This window comes from Anabrus simplex, chromosome 5, assembly GCF_040414725.1.
Source record: "Anabrus simplex isolate iqAnaSimp1 chromosome 5, ASM4041472v1, whole genome shotgun sequence".
NCBI classification, from domain to species: Eukaryota; Metazoa; Arthropoda; class Insecta; order Orthoptera; family Tettigoniidae; genus Anabrus; species Anabrus simplex.
The window spans coordinates 77,833,823-77,853,541 of NC_090269.1; the positions used below are offsets into that span (position 1 = coordinate 77,833,823).

The 19,719-nt window shown below is 40.1% G+C and overlaps 1 protein-coding gene across 1 annotated transcript in view; it reads right to left on the reverse strand.

Moving 5' to 3' along the window:
- LOC136874515 (small subunit processome component 20 homolog) overlaps positions 1-19,719 on the reverse strand; it is a 278,038-nt gene that overhangs the window by 204,518 nt on the left and 53,801 nt on the right. Inside the window, exons 12-13 of the mRNA XM_068227773.1 lie at positions 10,836-11,021; positions 4,553-4,729 (exon numbers count right to left, since the gene is read on the reverse strand). Coding sequence (XP_068083874.1) covers positions 4,553-4,729; positions 10,836-11,021 — 363 coding nt within the window. The remainder of the gene's footprint in view (positions 1-4,552; positions 4,730-10,835; positions 11,022-19,719) is intronic.

The following is a 19,719-nucleotide window of genomic DNA, read 5'->3' on the forward strand; positions in this document are numbered from 1 at the left end:
CCAACAGAAGGGATCAATGAAGCGGCAGTTATCCATGGGGGAAATGCTCTCAAAGGCAAAGAAGGCATAAGATAAAAATTAATTTATTACTGACACAACTGAGGCATTCTTGAGTACTGGGATTAGAGTTGAGAAGTTAAGACAACCACAAGATGCTGTAGTGGTTATCCAAGTACATGAAAGTTAGGGGTTCTCCGAAAACCGTAAAAGAGTAGTTAGTGGGACGTAAAACAAATAACATTATTATTATTGAAAGTTAGGGGAGACTTGTCCATTGATCACATTCAGGAGCATTACATTCCTACTGAGAGGTAAACAGCAACAAGAGCTGAAGATGAGCATTCAAGATTTTTAAAAACGTTTTGTTCTTTGCAAGCTGGGAACTGTGTTTTTAATGTGTTGTTTCACCGTTTGGAAGCAAGGAACAGCCAGGAAGTGTATTTAGCTGCCAATGTGGTGCTTGATAAAGCTAGGGGTGCCACATGCTCACAGTGTTGTGGACACCCTGAACAAGTACGATATTCAATTTGACACCATTTTGAGCATAGTTACTGATTTGGTTCATTATATGGATGCATGTGTGAGTACCTTAAGTGGGCTGATTGGTAGCAGCCTTGATCATGAGCAATGCTGGGCTCACAAAGTCAATCTTGTAGGCCATATCTGGCAGTGCAACATCGATTAACTTGGCAGCTGCAAACCAAGGCAGCTTTCCCAAACACTAGACGAAGGAAACATGCATCTCAAAATTTTTTGCGCGAGATATGACAACAATGCAGGGAATATCAAACTGTTTCGAATACCTGCGCAGACAATGCGGAATACTTGGTTTGAGCTGTTGCCTACATTAATGAACATCTGAATGACATTGTTAACTTTATGGATAAGATGAGCGAAGATGACATTGTTGACTTTATGGATAAGATGAGCGAAGATGACATTGTTGACTTTAAGGATAAGATGAGCGAAGATGACATTGTTGACTTTATGGATAAGATGAGCGAAGAGAACAAGTGTTGCTGCATTTCTTAATAATATGAGTAGCAGTGAGCTAGCTGTCACAAGAGTTCAAGCTCAGTTTGTAGCAGACAACTGTCTTAGCTCAGAGTATTGAAGAGCATGCTGGATCTGTTAACTAGGGTAGTGTTTTCACCTAAGCCTAATGATTGCCTCAATGAAATATCACCAATTAACAGAGCCAACGCTGTCAACGCTCTAAAGACAACAGCTCGGAAGAGTTTGATGAAACTAAATTAGGACTGAGCTCGATAGCTGCAGTCGCTTAAGTGCGGCCAGTATCCAGTAATCGGGAGATGGTGGGTTCAAGCCCCACTGCCGGCAGCCCTGAAGATGGTTTTCCGTGGTTTCCCATTTTCACACCAGGCAAATGCCGGGGCTCTACCTTAATTAAGGCCAAAACCGCTTCCTTCCAATTCATAGGCCTTTCCTATCCCATTGTCCCCGTAATGAAAAAAAAAAAAAACAACTAAATTAGGTGATAATAGTCGACCCTTCAAGGGCTGTTTTTGAAGCCCTTGGAAACCAGTTTGCTCCGAAAAATGTATGCAACAAGATCCTAACTCTAGACGATGTACAGAAAGAACTGAGAAAATTGTCATATGCAGCATCAACTAGTCTGTAAGCATTCTTTCAGAAAATGCTATAAGAAGAAATGTAAGAGTCAGATACATCTCCATTGAATATTTTCCGTTTTTTGTGCTCCCTGAAAGAGGAATATCCCAAATTTATAACAGTAGCTCTATAAGTTGTGTTCTACCCTACGTCAAATGTGAATGCTGAGCGCTCTATCTCACATTATGGTGTGATGGTGAACAACCGTACAAGATGGCTGAAACCAGAGAACATTGAAATTTTCATGATGGATGCATTTTCCAAACAGGTAGTTAATCTCTACTTAAGATCTAGTTTATTTGTCGAGTGTATTTTCAATTAAAAGAACCTAATAAAGGGTACTTCTATTTACAACTTCTGGTTGTGATAGTACATATATCACACCTGATATAGATGTTGATTCCCATAGGGAATCTGAAATATTTGTCCTGAATGAGTAAATTTATAATACCAATATAAATGGTCCGTTATTGGACATTATAAATTTTCCAGCTAACTCATTCTTGGTTGCCAGCGTTTCGCCCTCGTGTGCTAGGGTGGGCTCATCAGTTGGTACCTAGCACACCTACCAATACGCTGGCTAGTGCATACCGTGGAGGCCACTGCATAGGCTAACTGGAGCCACCGGCAGTGCCAATGCACTAAGAGACTTTGTCTCATCACTAAAAAAAAAAAAAAAATTTATAATGTCCAATAACGGACCATTTATATTGGTATTATAAATTTACTCATTCAGGACAAATATTTCAGATTCCCTATGGGAATCAACATCTATATCATCTGATGGCCAAGCAGGCATCAATTTTTAGTGATGAGACAAAGTCTCTTAGTGCATTGGCACTGCCGGTGGCTCCAGTTAGCCTACGCAGTGGCCTCCACGGTATGCACTAGCCAGCGTATTGGTAGGTGTGCTAGGTACCAACTGATGAGCCCACCCTAGCACACGAGGGCGAAACGCTGGCAACCAAGAATGAGTTAGCTGGAAAATTTATAATGTCCAATAACGGACCATTTATATTGGTATTATATATCACACCCCCGAATTATATGTAGAAGTTAGAGATATTATTGTCAGTATTCGATTTATTATTATTATTATTATTATTATTATTATTATTATTATTATTATTATTATTATTATTATCATCATCATTATTATTATCAGTATTTCATTTATATATTTTGCCATTTATATTGGTAAACTGGAAGATATCCACATATGTAGGTATGAGTAATTTGTTTTGCACGAGTGGGATAACATTGCTTTAATAACTCTGGTAATTTGAATGAGTCATATGGCTACCCCAGTGTTTGTTGTGATGTACTTGTGTCGGGAAATTCATGAGTCATGTATATATCCCAGCCTGATGGGCTTGTTGTTGTATTAGGAAAATTTGGTGACTCATGGAATATACCCCACAGTTTGTTATTGTCTTGGGAGGAAGAAGTAGTTCAGGGCTTGGGCTTGAGAAGAGGACCACCCATGATTGGCTGGCAAGCACCAATCCAGACATATCATCTGAGAGGAGGGGGATGTTGATGTCTATAAAGGTTGATCATACGGCGGCAACCGAAAACAGTGTAAGGGAGATTGTAGAGGTGATTGTAAAGGAACGAGAAGGAAGATAACTACAACCAGTGACATTGTATAAGAGAACTACAACTGACGCACTGTACGGGAAGGAAGTAGTGCTGATACACGGTACTGGAGTGACACGGCAGCAATGGACTGGACTTCAAACGTTCATGGAGCGTAGTCTTGTTATGTTCGTGGAAAGTGGCTGATTGTGGAGAGTGCTTGTGCATTAAGTATTGTAGCACTTGTGGGGGCCTAGCATTATATGTTGGTGAAAGCTATCTCAGACTTTCCATAATTTATGTTGAGGATCGACAGACGGGTGTATATATCTTTACAACAAGTGTTAAAATATGTGAACACAGTAGTACAAGGTACAGTATCTGTGTGATGTGATAACTGCCGATTATGAGAATCGGTAAGTCGAATTGATAAAGAGACAGTGAAGGGTATTTATCTTCATACATGTACATTGTTCATCGGACCATCTACAAATGGTAGCTTAGTTCTCGCTTTCGTTTTCCCATGATTTTCATTATTGTTGTTGTTGTACATATGGAGTCTTCCAGCAATATTTTATGTGTGTATTATATGCATAATGTTGTATGTTGATGAGGTGCTCATGCACGGAATTTGTTAAGAATATAGTTAGCTATTTTAGAATCAGTGTTATTGATGAACCTAGGTGCAGTTTCTACCTAATTAGTCGTTTTCAGGAGGTTAGGTAAGGCCAGCAGCAGATGTACCAGTACGCAGCATTATGTACACGCCCTGGGATATAAAGTTTATCATGCTCTTATCTAAATTCGAGGGATCCATTCTGGTGAACTCTGGCGCCCATACTACGGACATTTCGGTTAATTATGCTTATTAATTTTATTAAGTTTTTGAGTAATTTTATTTACATATTTTTATTCATATTTATATCAGTATTCATCAAAAAAGGTTACATGGTTATCTCTTTCTGACAAGTTTGCGAAGATATTCCAAACAACATGGCTACAAATCGAATTGCATAACACAACAACCGTAACAAATAAGAATTTCTATGTAAATATGTGTACATAATGTGTTAAAAGTTCAATAAGTAAATGTTCATTATTGTTTTCATCTGTAACAGGTATACTACTGGTTAACAAGTAATTACAGAGAAATCACATTATTTGCTTGTTGTTTGAAGGGGCCTAACATCTAGGTCATCCGCCCATCACATTATTTTAAAATGAATTTTACTATTAAAAAAATAAAACAACTTTCATGGATCTTTATCAAACATAATTGCTTATATACTCTACCAATTTTAAAACTATTTACATGAATAAAATTGAACAAGTATCTACTTACTTATATGGCAAGAGGAATTTATGTCTGTATGTCATGAGGCAATCCAGAGCCATCTTTTGAACATTAGGATTCTTGTGAGTCAAGAGATCATGATATATCTTATTTACTTGTGGTTCTTTATACAAGGATTTAGGTGTCCGAAGCTTAGCAAAGACACCTAAATGAGCCAGCAGAGATCTGAAAGAAAAGAAGAAGAAGAAAAATACATGAACAATCTTCTAAACAAGGAACAGGCAATCAAATTATGAACAGCACTCTTCCAAAGTAAACACTCAAAACCCATGAGTACAGCACTTCAAGTGGTAGGAGAAATCATTTTACAAAAGGCACCTCCACAATGACACTGACATAAAAAGCCAATCTTCATTTTACATAAGACTGCAGTGCCAGAGAAAAGACATACTAGACTATAACAATGTTTTACACTGACTGACAGAGCAAATGCAACACCAAGAAGGAGTGGTCAGAACTTTATGCCAATTGCAGGGTAGACTGACGTCACTGAGGTATGCTCATGATGTGAAATGCGCCGCTGTGCTGCGCACGTAGCGAACGATAAATGGGACACGGCGTTGGCGAATGGCCAACTTCGTACCGTGATTTCTCAGCCGACAGTCATTGTAGAACGTGTTGTCGTGTGCCACAGGACACGTGTATAGCTAAGAATGCCAGGCCGCCGTCAACGGAGGCATTTCCAGCAGACAGACGACTTTACGAGGGGTATGGTGATCGGGCTGAGAAGGGCAGGTTGGTCGCTTCGTCAAATCGCAGCCGATACCCATAGGGATGTGTCCACGGTGCAGCGCCTGTGGCGAAGATGGTTGGCGCAGGGACATGTGGCACGTGCGAGGGGTCCAGGCGCAGCCCGAGTGACGTCAGCACGCGAGGATCGGCGCATCCACCGCCAAGCGGTGGCAGCCCCGCACGCCACGTCAACCGCCATTCTTCAGCATGTGCAAGACACCCTGGCTGTTCCAATATCGATCAGAACAATTTCCCGTCGATTGGTTGAAGGAGGCGTGCACTCCCGGCGTCCGCTCAGAAGACTACCATTGACTCCACAGCATAGACTTGCACGCCTGGCATGGTGCCGTGCTAGAGCGACTTGGATGAGGGAATGGCGGAACGTCGTGTTCTCCGATGAGTCACGCTTCTGTTCTGTCAGTGATAGTCACAGCAGACGAGTGTGGCGTCGGCGTGGAGAAAGGTCAAATCTGGCAGTAACTGTGGAGCGCCCTACCGCTAGACAACGCGGCATCATGGTTTGGGGCGCTATTGCGTATGATTCCACGTCACCTCTAGTGCGTATTCAAGGCACGTTAAATGCCCACCGCTACGTGCAGCATGTGCTGCGGCCGGTGGCACTCCCGTACCATCAGGGGCTGCCCAATGCTCTGTTTCAGCAGGATAATGCCCGCCCACACACTGCTCGCATCTCCCAACAGGCTCTACGAGGTGTACAGATGCTTCCGTGGCCAGCGTACTCTCCGGATCTCTCACCAATCGAACACGTGTGGGATCTCATTGGACGCCGTTTGCAAACTCTGCCCCAGCCTCGTACGGACGACCAACTGTGGCAAATGGTTGACAGAGAATGGAGAACCATCCCTCAGGACACCATCCGCACTCTTATTGACTCTGTACCTCGACGTGTTTCTGCGTGCATCGCCGCTCGCGGTGGTCCTACATCCTACTGAGTTGATGCCGTGCGCATTGTGTAACCTACATATCGGTTTGAAATAAACATCAATTATTCGTCTGTGCCGTCTCTGTTTTTTCCCCAACTTTCATCCCTTTCGAACCACTCCTTCTTGGTGTTGCATTTGCTCTGTCAGTCAGTGTACATAAAAATTATCATCATCATCCTCATCATCATTTCCCTTTATCCAGCTGTAGCCAGGTAGGGGCAAATATGCTTCCTCTCCATTTTCTTCGGTCTTTCCACCACTCCTCCTCCAACACTGTGTACCAGTCCAGGTTTCTTCCTATAATACTGCGTTGGATTGTGTCCGTCCATCTCAATCGTGGTCGACCACGGCCTCTCCTTCCTTGCATTTGCATTTCCATCACCTTTTTTGGCATTCTTTCATCACTCATTCGCTTTACGTGCCCAAACCATCTTAGTCGGCTCTTCTCAATTCTATCATTCATTTTTTCCACTCCAATTTCTTCCCAGATTTTCTCATTCCTTATTTTGTCTCTTCTACTCTTCTGTAACATACTCCTCAAGAACTTCATTTCGGCTGCCTGTATTCGACTCTCATCCTTCTTTGTCACTGTCCAAGTTTCTGCTCCATAAGTAGTTATGGGTACGTAATACATCTTGTACATAGTTTCCTTTGCTTCCATTGGCACATCTTTGTCCCATAACATGTTTCTTACACTATGATAGAAACAGCTTCCAGCTTGAATCCTCTTACTAATTTCAGCATCCAGTCGGGCATTCTCCATTAATTCACTCCCCAGGTATTTAAATGTTTCCACTACTTCCAGGGGCTTGTCTGCAAGTCTAATCTGACCTTTCCCTTCTTTCTCCCCTCCAGTCATAACAAGGGTTTTACTCTTTTCTACACTTTTCAACCCACATTCTTCTATTTTCCCATTCACCACATCCAACTGTTCTTGAACCTTCCTGTCATCTTCTCCCCAAATCACAATATCATCTGCAAATAACAGCATGTTCATTTCTCTTCCTCCATATTCTACTTTTGCTGTTCTCATAATGTCATCCATTACTATGGTAAACAGGATTGGTGATAGAACACTTCCCTGCCTCAGCCCACTTGTTATTTTGAACCAACTTGTCCTGCCAACTTGTTTTTGCATGCAACTACAACATTCCTTGTACATTGCCATGATCATTTTTATTAATCCCTGTCCAATTCCTTTTTGCACCAGACTGTCCCAAACTTTAGTCTTGGGAACACTGTCATATGCCTTTTCAATGTCGATGAATGTCATCACCATATCATTCCCGTACTCCCATTGCTTTTCCATTAGCTGTCTCATAATGAAAATGGGCTCTATTGTTGACCTTCCACTTCTGAAACCAAACTGATTTTCCAGTAGTATCTGATTCTCAACCTTCAACCTTATCCTACTTTCCAGTATCCTCTCCATTATCTTAGCAACATGGGATATTATAGTAATTCCCTTTTGTTCTTCAAAACTCTCTTATTGCCTTTCTTGAAAATTGGGATGATTATTCCTTTTTGCCAATCATCAGGGACCTCCTTTTTCTCCCAGACAATCCTGAGAACTCGACATGTCCACTGCAGGCCTACAGCTCCAGCTGCTTTTATCATCTCCACTGAAATTTCATCTATTCCAGCAGTTTTTCCATTCTTCATCTTTCTTACTGCCATTTCAATTTCATTCATTGTAATTTCTTTATCCATTTCTTCATCGACTAATTGCCTTTCCTGGTCGTCCATTGAATGACTGTCATCAGTTCTTATGTTCAGCAACTTCTGAAAATACTCTCTCCATCTGTTCCTTATTTCTTCTGGCTTTGTTAATATTATGCCGCCCTCAGCCTTCACAAATCTGGTGTTTACTTGCTCTCTCTTTTTGTTTCTTAAGATACTACTACTACTACTACTACTACTACTACTACTACTACTCCCCCTCCTGCTGCTGCTGCTGCTGCTGCTGCTGCTGTAGCATACAGTTGTCTAAGAAAGATCCTCGTGAGGAGCTGATGTCCAATTCTATATACATGTTTTCCAGGCTTGTAGGCCATGGTCCAGAAGGGAAGAAGTCTCCCAACGCTTCACCCAAGACTGCGTTTGGCATTCTCAAGGCACACGGTGAAGAACATTCACGAGCCAACTACTAAAATCCAGGACGTACTCAGTTCCGCAGAGAATCCACATACATTCCTTGGCAGTCTACGGCATCCTCCGCAACTGTGGTCATGTTTACATAGGCAGAACGCAGAGGTGCAGAGCCTTCGGAATCAAGGAACATAACCGACACAGCCCCCTAGGACAGACAGAGACACTATCTCTTTGACGGCCATGACATACAGTACAAGGATACACACATACGGCTTACCACAGTACACTACCATGCCCGGCTGCATCGGGAAGTGATAGAAATATTCTAACACACTAACAACATCAACCAGAAAGATGCAGCAGACCATGTTAACAAAGCCCAAATTCTAGTACCGAGGAACAGTGAAATAAAAACACTGAGAGCACTCCACCAAATGATACGTGCAGCACTCATGGTATAAATAGGAGAGATGGGAGAGCTCAGCCTCAATCCACTGACATTTGGAGGGAGTGGACCCCTTGAGAATGGTGAACACAATCTCTTCACCTCCTCCTGAAGTTTCTCCCCTTTCTGACAATTTCAAATTTAATCATAACACACACAACAAAAAGCTCTATAAAATTCAGCCAATACTTGATCAACTACAATCAAGATTTTATTCCGAATACACTCTCCTGACCAAAACATCAGTGTCGACAAGTACCTCCTTCCATGGAAAGGATGATTGGAAAATTTATTCCATCTAAAAGAAGCAGATTTGGCATGAAATTCTATAAACTTCATGAAAGTGGGTCAGGTTACCTATGGAATTTTGTACTTGATACTGGCAAGAAGATAGTGCATGGACAAAAATATCCTGGTGAGAAAATTTTGTTCGGAATTGTACTTGAACTAACTCACAATTTTTTAGATAAAGAGTATTGTCTCTACCTTGACATTGGTCTTCTAGTCCACGACTAGTTAACACATTGTGTAGCAGAAATACTGATGTGGGGACTATGAGGATTAACAGAAAGGAATTTCCAGACACAGTGAAGAAGGCCAGACTGCAGAAGAGGGAAACAATTGCAGCTTTTCGTAAAAAGCATTTGATTATGGAATGGAAAGACAAAACAGATGTTACCTTAGTCAGCACAATCCATGATGAAAGCATGAGCGATTTTCAGACAAGGAAAAGAGTAATCCATAAACCATTCCCTGTTCTAGATTACAACAAGAACATGGGAGGAGTAGATAAAAACGATGGCCAAGTTGCTAACTACAAACATGCCAAAGAACGCCTAAAAAATATAGCTGAATTTGAGCATTTCATCCATGTGTTACACCCTAAAGTTAAAACAAATTATAGCCAGGATTTCCTTCTTTTTTGTTTTAACTTAAAGGTATTCATGCACAAATTTGTCATCAGGTACAATAAATCACTTCATTTCCACCTTCCTCAAATTATTTCATTTTTTCAATTTTTTGTATCTTTGAAGCAATCATATCTTTGGTTCTAATTGAGGTACGGAATTCATTTTGGCCTAAGAACACTCAGTGGATCAGGTTCTTTCATTTCAGCTCTTAACTATTCAAACTGGTTCATTCTGAGCAAAGTTATGAGTGCACATTCAATTTGACATCTCATTTCTTCAACATTTTTTTCTCATTGAAGTAATCATATCTTTCGTTCTAATTGAGGTACGCAGTTTGTTTTGGTCTAAAAACACTCAGTGAATGAAGCGCGTTCTTTTGAGGTAATAACTACTTACATTGGTAGATTCTGAGAAAATTTATGAGTACATCTATCTCCATGACGGACATCTTTGAAGGACTTTTTAACAGTTCAGCGCGTAGTGTTGTTCCAATCGACGTTTAATTCAATTTCTTTGTGTGATGTATTTTCAGGTGTTTTGTTGACATAATACTACATTCTATTACAACAGCAGATCATGTGCTTTATTTCATTAACTCGAAACTTTGCAAATACATCCGTGAGTGTAGTAACGAATAGCACCATACTTTGTACATTGCGGGCGGAGCCAGCGGGAAAATGCTAGTATCTTGTGAATATGAAATTCCTATCTCTAGTCTTTTAAAGTGTTCTGTTTTTTTTATGAACATGAGTGTACATTAACTACATCAGCAAACAATAGAAAGAAGCAACATCAACTCCATATGAAATCTTTCCCTCACCGTTTTACTATAAGAATTTTAACATTTTAATGTTTTGTGGTGCAAAAACTGCACTACACGCATAGTTAACGTACACATATTCAGCTAAGTCAGCGATTGTAAGGACTTTTCAGGAATACTTCAATAGCTCTATCTAGTTCCTCACAAAGTGAGTTCTAGACATTCATACCTATCTTTCCATGCCCTCCTATTATGGGATTCTGACAGTTCAATACTTGGTAACTTTTGAACTTTGCAGAAGACAGCAACATCCTTCAATGTATTATACTTGTCTTTTAAACACAAGGAATTTGATGCCAGAGTGGAGAATTTGAAGTAAGCTACTTACTTAGAGGAAGCTTTCAAATTCATTTTCCCTGTTGAAGGAGGTAGCTTCTTTGACAATGCACGCTTGACTGCTGCAACCTCATTATCTTCTTCAGGTTCATCCACCTCCATGTCCTCAGTCTCACAGGCATTCAGCCTGATATTCCAAGAGTTGGCTACTTCATAATTTGTCTTGGCATATTCTTCCCTGAAAAAGGATAGAAAGCATGGTAAATTAATATATGCATGCTACTTAAACACTAAAGCCATTAAACACAATATCACAGAAATTAGGATTAAAATGTTGAATGTGTCATGGCAGATATCTGTTAGTACTAGTGAGTGTGTGCTCCCAGAAGAAGTATTTGTGCAGGTGAACTTCAAGCATGTGATATTTTAAAGTAAGGCAGTCCTTTTCACTACAGTGTGTGCTTAACATCAAGTGAACTCAAATCAAGAAGTGCTAAGTATTTTCGTCAAATAAGTAATATTTGTATGATGGGCAAAGCCAAGAAGATATCAGAGAGTACGGGAGCCCAGACTGGGGCAGGAGGTGGTGTGGCAAATGAGGCTTATGTAATTAATTTATCATAGTGCCGGAAGTGTCCAAGGACATGTTCGGCATGCTTGGTGCAGGTCATTCTATTTGACATTCATGGATGACCTGTGTGTCTGGATGCGACATGATGTGGTAGGGAGAAGGTGAAACCCAATGCCTGCAAGCTGTCTACTCCTGTTGACTAACATCGAGGGGTCTGCTCAAGGCTTAACGTCCCCATCCAATGGACAAATTGCTATCAACAGTAGCATATAGTTTCACGCCATATAAGCATTGAAGGAGAAGTTTGGAATTGAATCCGGCTTTTGGCACACAACCCAGTAATTAGAAATTTTATACCACCACTTCATCTACACTGGTGGTGAAAAGTTTTTCCATCAATGGGATTTGAACCGGCTAACAACGGTGCCAGACCACACAGACTTGACACCCTAATGATCATGGCCACCACTGGGCGAATAAATGAGGTGACCTTGGCAGACACTACTGTCCAGCAGGTAAAAGCAGTCCTTCAGTCTAAGGACATTCTATCAGCTATTGTGGAGGCAATAATAGAGTGTAAGCAATGAGTTTCATTCTGGATCCTTATTGACAAACTGATCACAATCAAAGGTAAGGAATACACATACACATAAGTTGATGTTTTAGTGCTTTCTTAATAATGGTACTAGTTTTGACCTCTTTTACTTAATGAGGTCATTTTCAGCCAAATATGCCATAATGGAAACAAAAGAGAGGGATTGTTTGTGTGTTTGGAATTCCTGAATTATCCGCTGAGAACACTGATGAAATAGCAGTCAGTCTGTTTAGGGAAACATTAAGCCTGGGAATTTCTGCACAGGATACAGGTAAATCTCACTTCCAAACATACAAACGACCTCCACAGTTCACCTCCAATCAACCACAAACATCTATACACACTTGAGCTAGCCATTCTTGGGCAGGCGGAGACATAAGCAATCAGATGTGCCGCATTTTATTTTTTATTTCATTCTTTTGTATTACAAGATGCTTCAAAAAAGTGCCTACTTTTAATGTTAATAGCCTTCATTCTCGTTCTAGGGCACTCTACTGCACATTCCACTTATGAAATCACGATCAGATATTCCGCTTACTTTTTAATCAAGAATTGTTAACATCATCACGCCAACAAAACAAACTCAATATTATTTTACTGGAACCCTCACTTATGTTTAACATACATTTAACAATTTATCTTCAGTCTACTGGAACTATACATTGTGCTCCATATCACCAAGTTTCTACTGACGCATTCAGCAAACTGTATATCAACACAGCTTCATCACGTCAAGAAGGACTCTACTACCAATTTTATTGAACCATCTCATGTGTTACATATTTTTAATTTTCATTCTTAACAGTATTCAAGTGTTGTGCTCGGAACATTCCAACATATTCTTCAACATTTTAATTGACTCATTTGGTATTCTGAATTATTTTAAATATGTTTTCGTCCTTGTCCTTTGTTCTTAATCTTAAAACTTTTCAGCTGATGATGTCTACAAGATAGATGGAACATGTTCCGTTATTTTTAAATGTTATTTAAATAATTAAATTTAAAATTTTAGTATTGTAAAGGTGGAACATTTGACCATGCCTTTTAAGCATGCGTACGACAATACAGGCTTTATAATGAAATATGTACGACAATACAGGCTTTATAATGAAATTCATTTTATTTAATTAGAAGACTTGACTGCTGCAAGGGTAGGCATTCTGAAGTCCATAATAAATAGGTTTGGTGTTAAGGTCAGGACTGTTCAAGGCGTACATTTGTTAAGGGAGATATCACGAGGTACTCTATAAGGACAATGGACGAACTGAGTAACTGCAAGTACTGTAGATGCACTAATGTTAACAATGTCAACAACTCTGCAATGTACTCTATTCTATTGTAATAATGTGTATGGTAGAAGCCAGGAGAACAACCACTGCAGGTGCGCCCGCGGTGAGATTGAAACTTTGGGACACGTTCTCAGCTACTATCCATTCGGCTCATTGCTTAGGAATACTAGCCATCACAAAATTCGTGGCCTTATCGCAAAAGACTTTCACGATAACAGGTGGGAAGTATACGAAGAAGTAAAATGCTTTCCCGGATTATTCATCCAAATTACGTGGTGCCACGAGCATCCTAATTAAATCACGTTGTAAAAGTCCTGCATTATCCATTCCTCGAAGAAACGATTTCCCGGATCGACCATCCAGAAATTTCAGTCCCATCAATGCTAAATCCTCGATCACACATTTTTCACGAAACTGTATCTCATGAAAAAAAGGCTACGGCATACTTATGGATCTCGGTGTTAACGCCCTGTCATTGTGATTATTAGAGCAAATACTGTAAGGAAAAAGCAATCGGCGGTGAACTTGCATAAGGGACCATCTTAGCATCACATTCGGGTGTTATTGTTTAGAGAATCTTCAGAAATCATAAAGCAAAGAGTGGCCACAACAATTGGAAGGAGACAGAGCGCATTTTAACAGCTCTACTTGCAAGACGGAACAAGTTTCGTCAAATGTTCATATTTGTAAAATGTCCACATTATGTCCAGGGTTAGACGTTTATATTTTTACTTTTTTCCACTGTATCGCCGAAGAGGTTTTCGGCACTTCCCTTAGGGCACTGTATAGTCACTAGGCTTTCAGGCAGGAATCGAAACTGCTCCTTCTTAGCACAAATCCAGTATTTTAATATAATCGTTTACAATTATGTCATCAAGACCAGAACAGATGTTACACCTTACATACATAAAGCCATGGGAGGTCTTTGGATTGCCTATTACTGTTTTGGTCCTAATATAAGACTGGGAAATTTCTGTTTTCGTGTTTAAATGTCATAAAAACCACGGTTGTTTTATTTGCGCACGCTACATTTAAAAAGTTTGTATCTTTTCCCACTCGTACTGACTTGTGCAGCGAGCGTGCTTTCCAGCTGAGCTCAAGGGCATGAATAACCATAATTTCTGAAGTTTTGATATTTTTTCTCTTTCCAATTTGATGGTGATTAGTAACAGGCAGAACTGAATATAATGCATTTGATAACTTTTGAGAATCAATCCTTATATTCTAAACCATATTTTCGAGATCATCAATTTAACCTTTATAAGTCGATGTAGGCCTAATTTACGCAATACAAGATTTCCAGAAACTGACTACGAACAATATACCGGTGACCAAATTACAATGGAATATTAAGAAAATAAGGGATTTTGCAATCATGTTGGGCACTTTTGTACCTAATGTGCTTTACTTTATTAGATTAGAGAATTAAAAACTGCTTGTGGTCGATTGTTGTTTACCTTGGCATTTTAGAATTTTCAAAGAATTTGGCTGATCAAAGCTGCTGAACTGAAAGAAGTTTTCACAGGAAACTGACGAAGTTTCCCTGGTAAAACTGAATATAAAGTAATGAGATGTTTGTTGTTACAAGTTGTTTTACGTCGCACCGACACAGATGGTCTTATGGCGACGATGGGACAGGAAAGGGCTAGGAGTGGGAAGGAATCAGCCGTGGCTTTAATTAAGGTACAGCCCCAGCATTTGCCTGGTGTGAAAATGGGAAACCACGGAAAACCATCTACAGGGCTGCCGACAGTGGGGTTCGAACCCACTATCTCCTGAATACTGGATACTGGTCGCACTTAAGCGACTGCAGCTATCGAGCTCGGTACGAGATGTTTTAACTCGCGTACCGGTAATTAATGTTTGAAACTGGTCCTGCAGTCTAACTTGCCTGCCTCTCATCCGGAGGGCCCAGGTTCGATTTCTGGCCAGGTCAGGCATTTTTACCTGGATATGAGGGCTTGTTCCAGGTCCACTCAGCCTACGTGAGTACCTTTAATTGAGCAGGTATCTAATGGTGAGATGGCAACTCCGGTCTAGAGAACCAGAAATAACGGCCGAGGGGATTCGTCACACTGGCCATGCATCACTTCGTAAACTGCAGGCCTTTGGGTTGAGCAGCGGTCGCTTGGTAGGAAAAGGCCCATTGGGGCTGTAGTTTGATTTGGTTTAGCAATGTTTGTTAGATTATAATTAAACATATTTCCTTTTTGTAATGTTTAGTCAAATTGTTGATGGTTTCATACATTCTCAGATTTTCCGTTTTCCCGTGTTGTACATTTTTCTCATGGACCCTCCAAATGGTGAATTGAGGGCCGGGCTGAGTGGCTCAGATGCTTCTGACACCAACGTGGCAGGTTCAATCCTGGCTCAGTCCAGTGGTATTTGAAGGTACTCAAATACGTCACCCTCGTATCGGTAGATTTACTGATATGTAAAAGAACTCATGTGGGCCAACATTCTGGCACCTCGGTGTCTCCGAAAACTGTAAAAGTAGTTAGTGGGACGTAAAGCAAATAGGATTATTTTATTATTAATTGTGAGTGTACTAACTGGGTCATCCTAGATTAAATTAGTTCAATAAAACCGTCAGTGTTTTATCTGAAAAAAAAAAAGAGTGGTATCAAAAGACTGAATAGACCCCATGTGCGACACATCATTGTAATCAGTGCTTCAGCAGCCCAGATACTAAAGATTTCAACCTCCAACAGGAGCATCCCAGAGCGTCTGGGCACGGTGAGTGCACACATATAAATCTTTACATTTCCACTTGTAGTAATTTACTGCATGCCCACGGAGACCAGAAGCCTCACGAAAATGGAGGCCAGCTAAATGCACTCTTCAAGATGATGATAATGGGTTTTTTTCCTCTCTCAGACCCTCCGGATAAGTCCGGCGAGACCCCAATCCGCTACCTGGGATGCATGGTGATGGTGGTGGTGGTGATGATGATGATGAAGGTGGAATAAGACCAGAAGATGATGATGGAGAAGATGGAAGAGGAGGAGATGATGATCAGGAAGAAGATCGAAGAAGGCTAGGAGATGATTGAGATGATTGTGATGATGATGATGGTCGTGGTTGTGGAAGAAAGTCAGAACAAGATAGAATAAAACCAGAAGATAATGGAGAAGAAGATGGAAGCCAGATGGTGAAAGATCGAGGGGAGCCTCCACAAGATAAAACATATTCTGCAGATCAGCACTCAGTCCCGAAGACCTTGTCCAAATGAATGCAAGTTCTGTTCTAAAAGGGGAGGCAAACACAAAGTTCTCTACTGAAGGATCACCATGGAGTTTTGAGGGAAACTGGAGTCGTGACTGCTGAATGGAAGTGTAGAGGGACTGGGATCATCATCTTGCCCTATTCCCCTTGGCATACAGGTTTGCAGCGCACAAGCCATGGGATGCACACCACCAAGGACAATGTTTGGAAGAGAACTGAGACTCCTGGAGGATTTAGCATTTAGCCGACCTGGGGACCATCCTGCCCCAACCAACCAGTAGAATCTGGTAAGGAAACTGGAGGAGGTACACGCCACTATCCAGAAGAGATTGATGATGGGAATGAAGGCACGATATGATCAATGAGTGGATGCTACCAGACATCATGAAAATGACCTAGTCTACATAAATATAAAATAACATGTCCTGACTGACTGATTCATCATCACCAAACCAAAACTACTAGACATAAAGAAATGAAATTTTGGGGATACATTTATATTAGAGGGTAGGTGCTCACTAAGGGAGGATTTCTGGATAGTCCATTGCTAAGGGGGTGAAAAGGGAGGATAAATTAATTAAAGAAGCATATCTATATCTCAAAAACTTAAATGTTTACAGACGTAAAAATTGGTATTTAGAATCTCCTTTAAAAATAAAGAAAAATGTATTTTTTTGTTTTTGGGAAAATCCCCTTAAGGGGGGTGAAAAAGATGAAAATGGGGTTGAATACCTGTTATAACGATACTTATATCACAAAAACTGTAGATGTTATAGACATTAAAATTGGTATTCGGAATCTCCTTTTAAAATAAAAAATGCGTAATTTTTGTTTTTGGAAAATCCAATTAATGGGGAGTGAACAGGAGTGACAAAGGGGGCAAATTTTTAAAAAGACAATATCTACAGTATATCTCGGAAACGTAAATTGTTACAGACGTGAAAATTGCTATTTTTAATCTCTTTTAAAAATAAATAAACATGTATTTTTATTTTCCGTAAAAACACGTATTTCTTTGCTTTTAGAAAATCCACTTCAGGGAGGGGGGGTGAAGGAATTGAAAAATTAGTTGAATTCTTCATATGGGGATAGTTATATCTCAAAAACTACAGCTGTCGCAGACGTGAAAATTGGTATTTGGAATCTCCTTTAAAAATAAACGTGTATTCTTTGTTTTTGGAAAATCCACTTAAGGGGCTGAAAGAATCGAAAAATTCTTGAATTATTTATCTGATGTTAGATATTACAGACATGAAAATTGGTATTTGGAATCTCCTTTATAAATAGAGAAACACGCATTTGGAGGGGGGAAATCAACTTAATGAGGGTGGAGGTGATAAAGGAGTTGAATTTCTATTATTAGGATAGTGAAATCTCAAAAACTAAAGATGTTATAGACATGAAAATTGGTATTTAGAATCTCCTTTAAAATAAAGAAACACGTACAGTAGAAGTCCGCTATAGCGAGTACGGCATATAACGAGAACTCCGTTATAGCGGCAACATTTTTCTGTCCCTTCAAAATTCCTATATTAAACTGTGTATCGTCCTTTGGTTACAGTGAGAACCCTATCACAGGCGCATCCGTTATTACGAGCGATTAAGAGCGCGCGATTTTTCCGTTACCGATATTTATGCACCCCAGCGATGATATTGCATGCGATCGATTACCTTCGGCATCGTTTCCTCGCCATGTGCACTAGCGATTTCTCTCGTCGACATTCGAAGGCGATGTCGGAGTCGATTAGTAATATCCGTCGACAGTTGCTCCGTAAAGAAAATTTGAAATGAAAGAGAACATATTTTCGTAATAAATGCGTAAATAACGTGTCCGATAACGGTTGTTAACTCGTTAAAATTAAGGCTGACTAAGCGACCGCTTAATTTTGAGGCTAAATACTGCAATTAAGTAAGAATGGGATACACCTTGAGATATGGCAGAGTGCTTAATTGATTTCAGAGGTTGGTTTATATTTTGTCGCGTCTGGTTAAATTACGGAAAGGCTAATATGAAAATTTATAACGAGAAAGGTATAGTTTCTCTACTGGTGCTTGAAGTGTGTTTTCATCATAGTATAGTACGGTTAAGTTAGGATACGTGACGCTGTTTGAATAAGAAAACTGAAACGTTTGCAACAAAATGCTATCGATCATCTTCAGTACTGTATAGTTTTCTCACTTTGTGCATTTGCGAGCTCTCTCGTTGACATTCAAAGGCGATGTTGGAGTTTATTAGTAATACCCACTGACTGATGTTCTCTAAAGAAAATTCGAAATGAAAGTGAAAAACACGTTTTCGTAATAAATGCGTAAATAACTTGGCTGATAGCAGTTGTTAACTCGTTAAAAATAAAGACTGAAGTAAACGATATCTTAATTTTAATGTTATATACGGAAATTAAGTAAGAATGTGATACACCTCAAGATATGGCAGAGTACATCACTGATTTCAGAGGATATTTCATACCTTCTCGCGTCTAGTTACGGCTATTTACATGTAAAATTTTCGCGAGGAGGTTATTTCTCTACATGCGTTTCAAATATGTTTTCATGATAGGCTACATATACAGTTAGGTTAGGTGACGCTCTTTGAAGAAGAAAGCTGAGGTGTTTGCCACAGAAATCTCTGTAGAGATACCGTATTTCTCCGAATCCAAGACTGTTTTTTCTCAGAATCTCATGCGAAAACTCAAGGGTTGTTGCATTCGCGGCCTAACAGTAATTTAATGGATACCACTGGCAACAACCGCGGTAACCACGCTGCTTCTTTTCACACGGGCAAAGAACTCGTTGACAATAAACGACCGCCTCTTTACTACACATCGCTAGCCGCGACAACCGGTTGTACAGAGCCTGTGTGTTTCTCAAATCTGCAGAATGGCATCAAAACATGTGACCCTTCGAATTCTTAGAAAAACCATGGCTACTCAGTGGCAGAGTCATAACGCGTCTATTGTACTTGACGCTTAGTAAAATTAAGGTTTATAGACAGCAGGAATATTTTCGTGATGGATAGTCGTATTGTCAAGATACGTGGGAAAGGTATTGCCGGCAAATTTTCAACGGGTTCTAGTTGATATGATGCCAATTATAAGTTAATGTTTATTAAACACTCGGAAATGTAGAATAATTGTGCAGCCGCAAGAAAATACGGCATAGGCCTAACTAAAGCCAATATTTGGCGTTAGCGTGAACACAAAGAGCTAAAAAATGCTTACTGTATAAAAAATGCATTCAGTGGTCCGCAACAAGGACG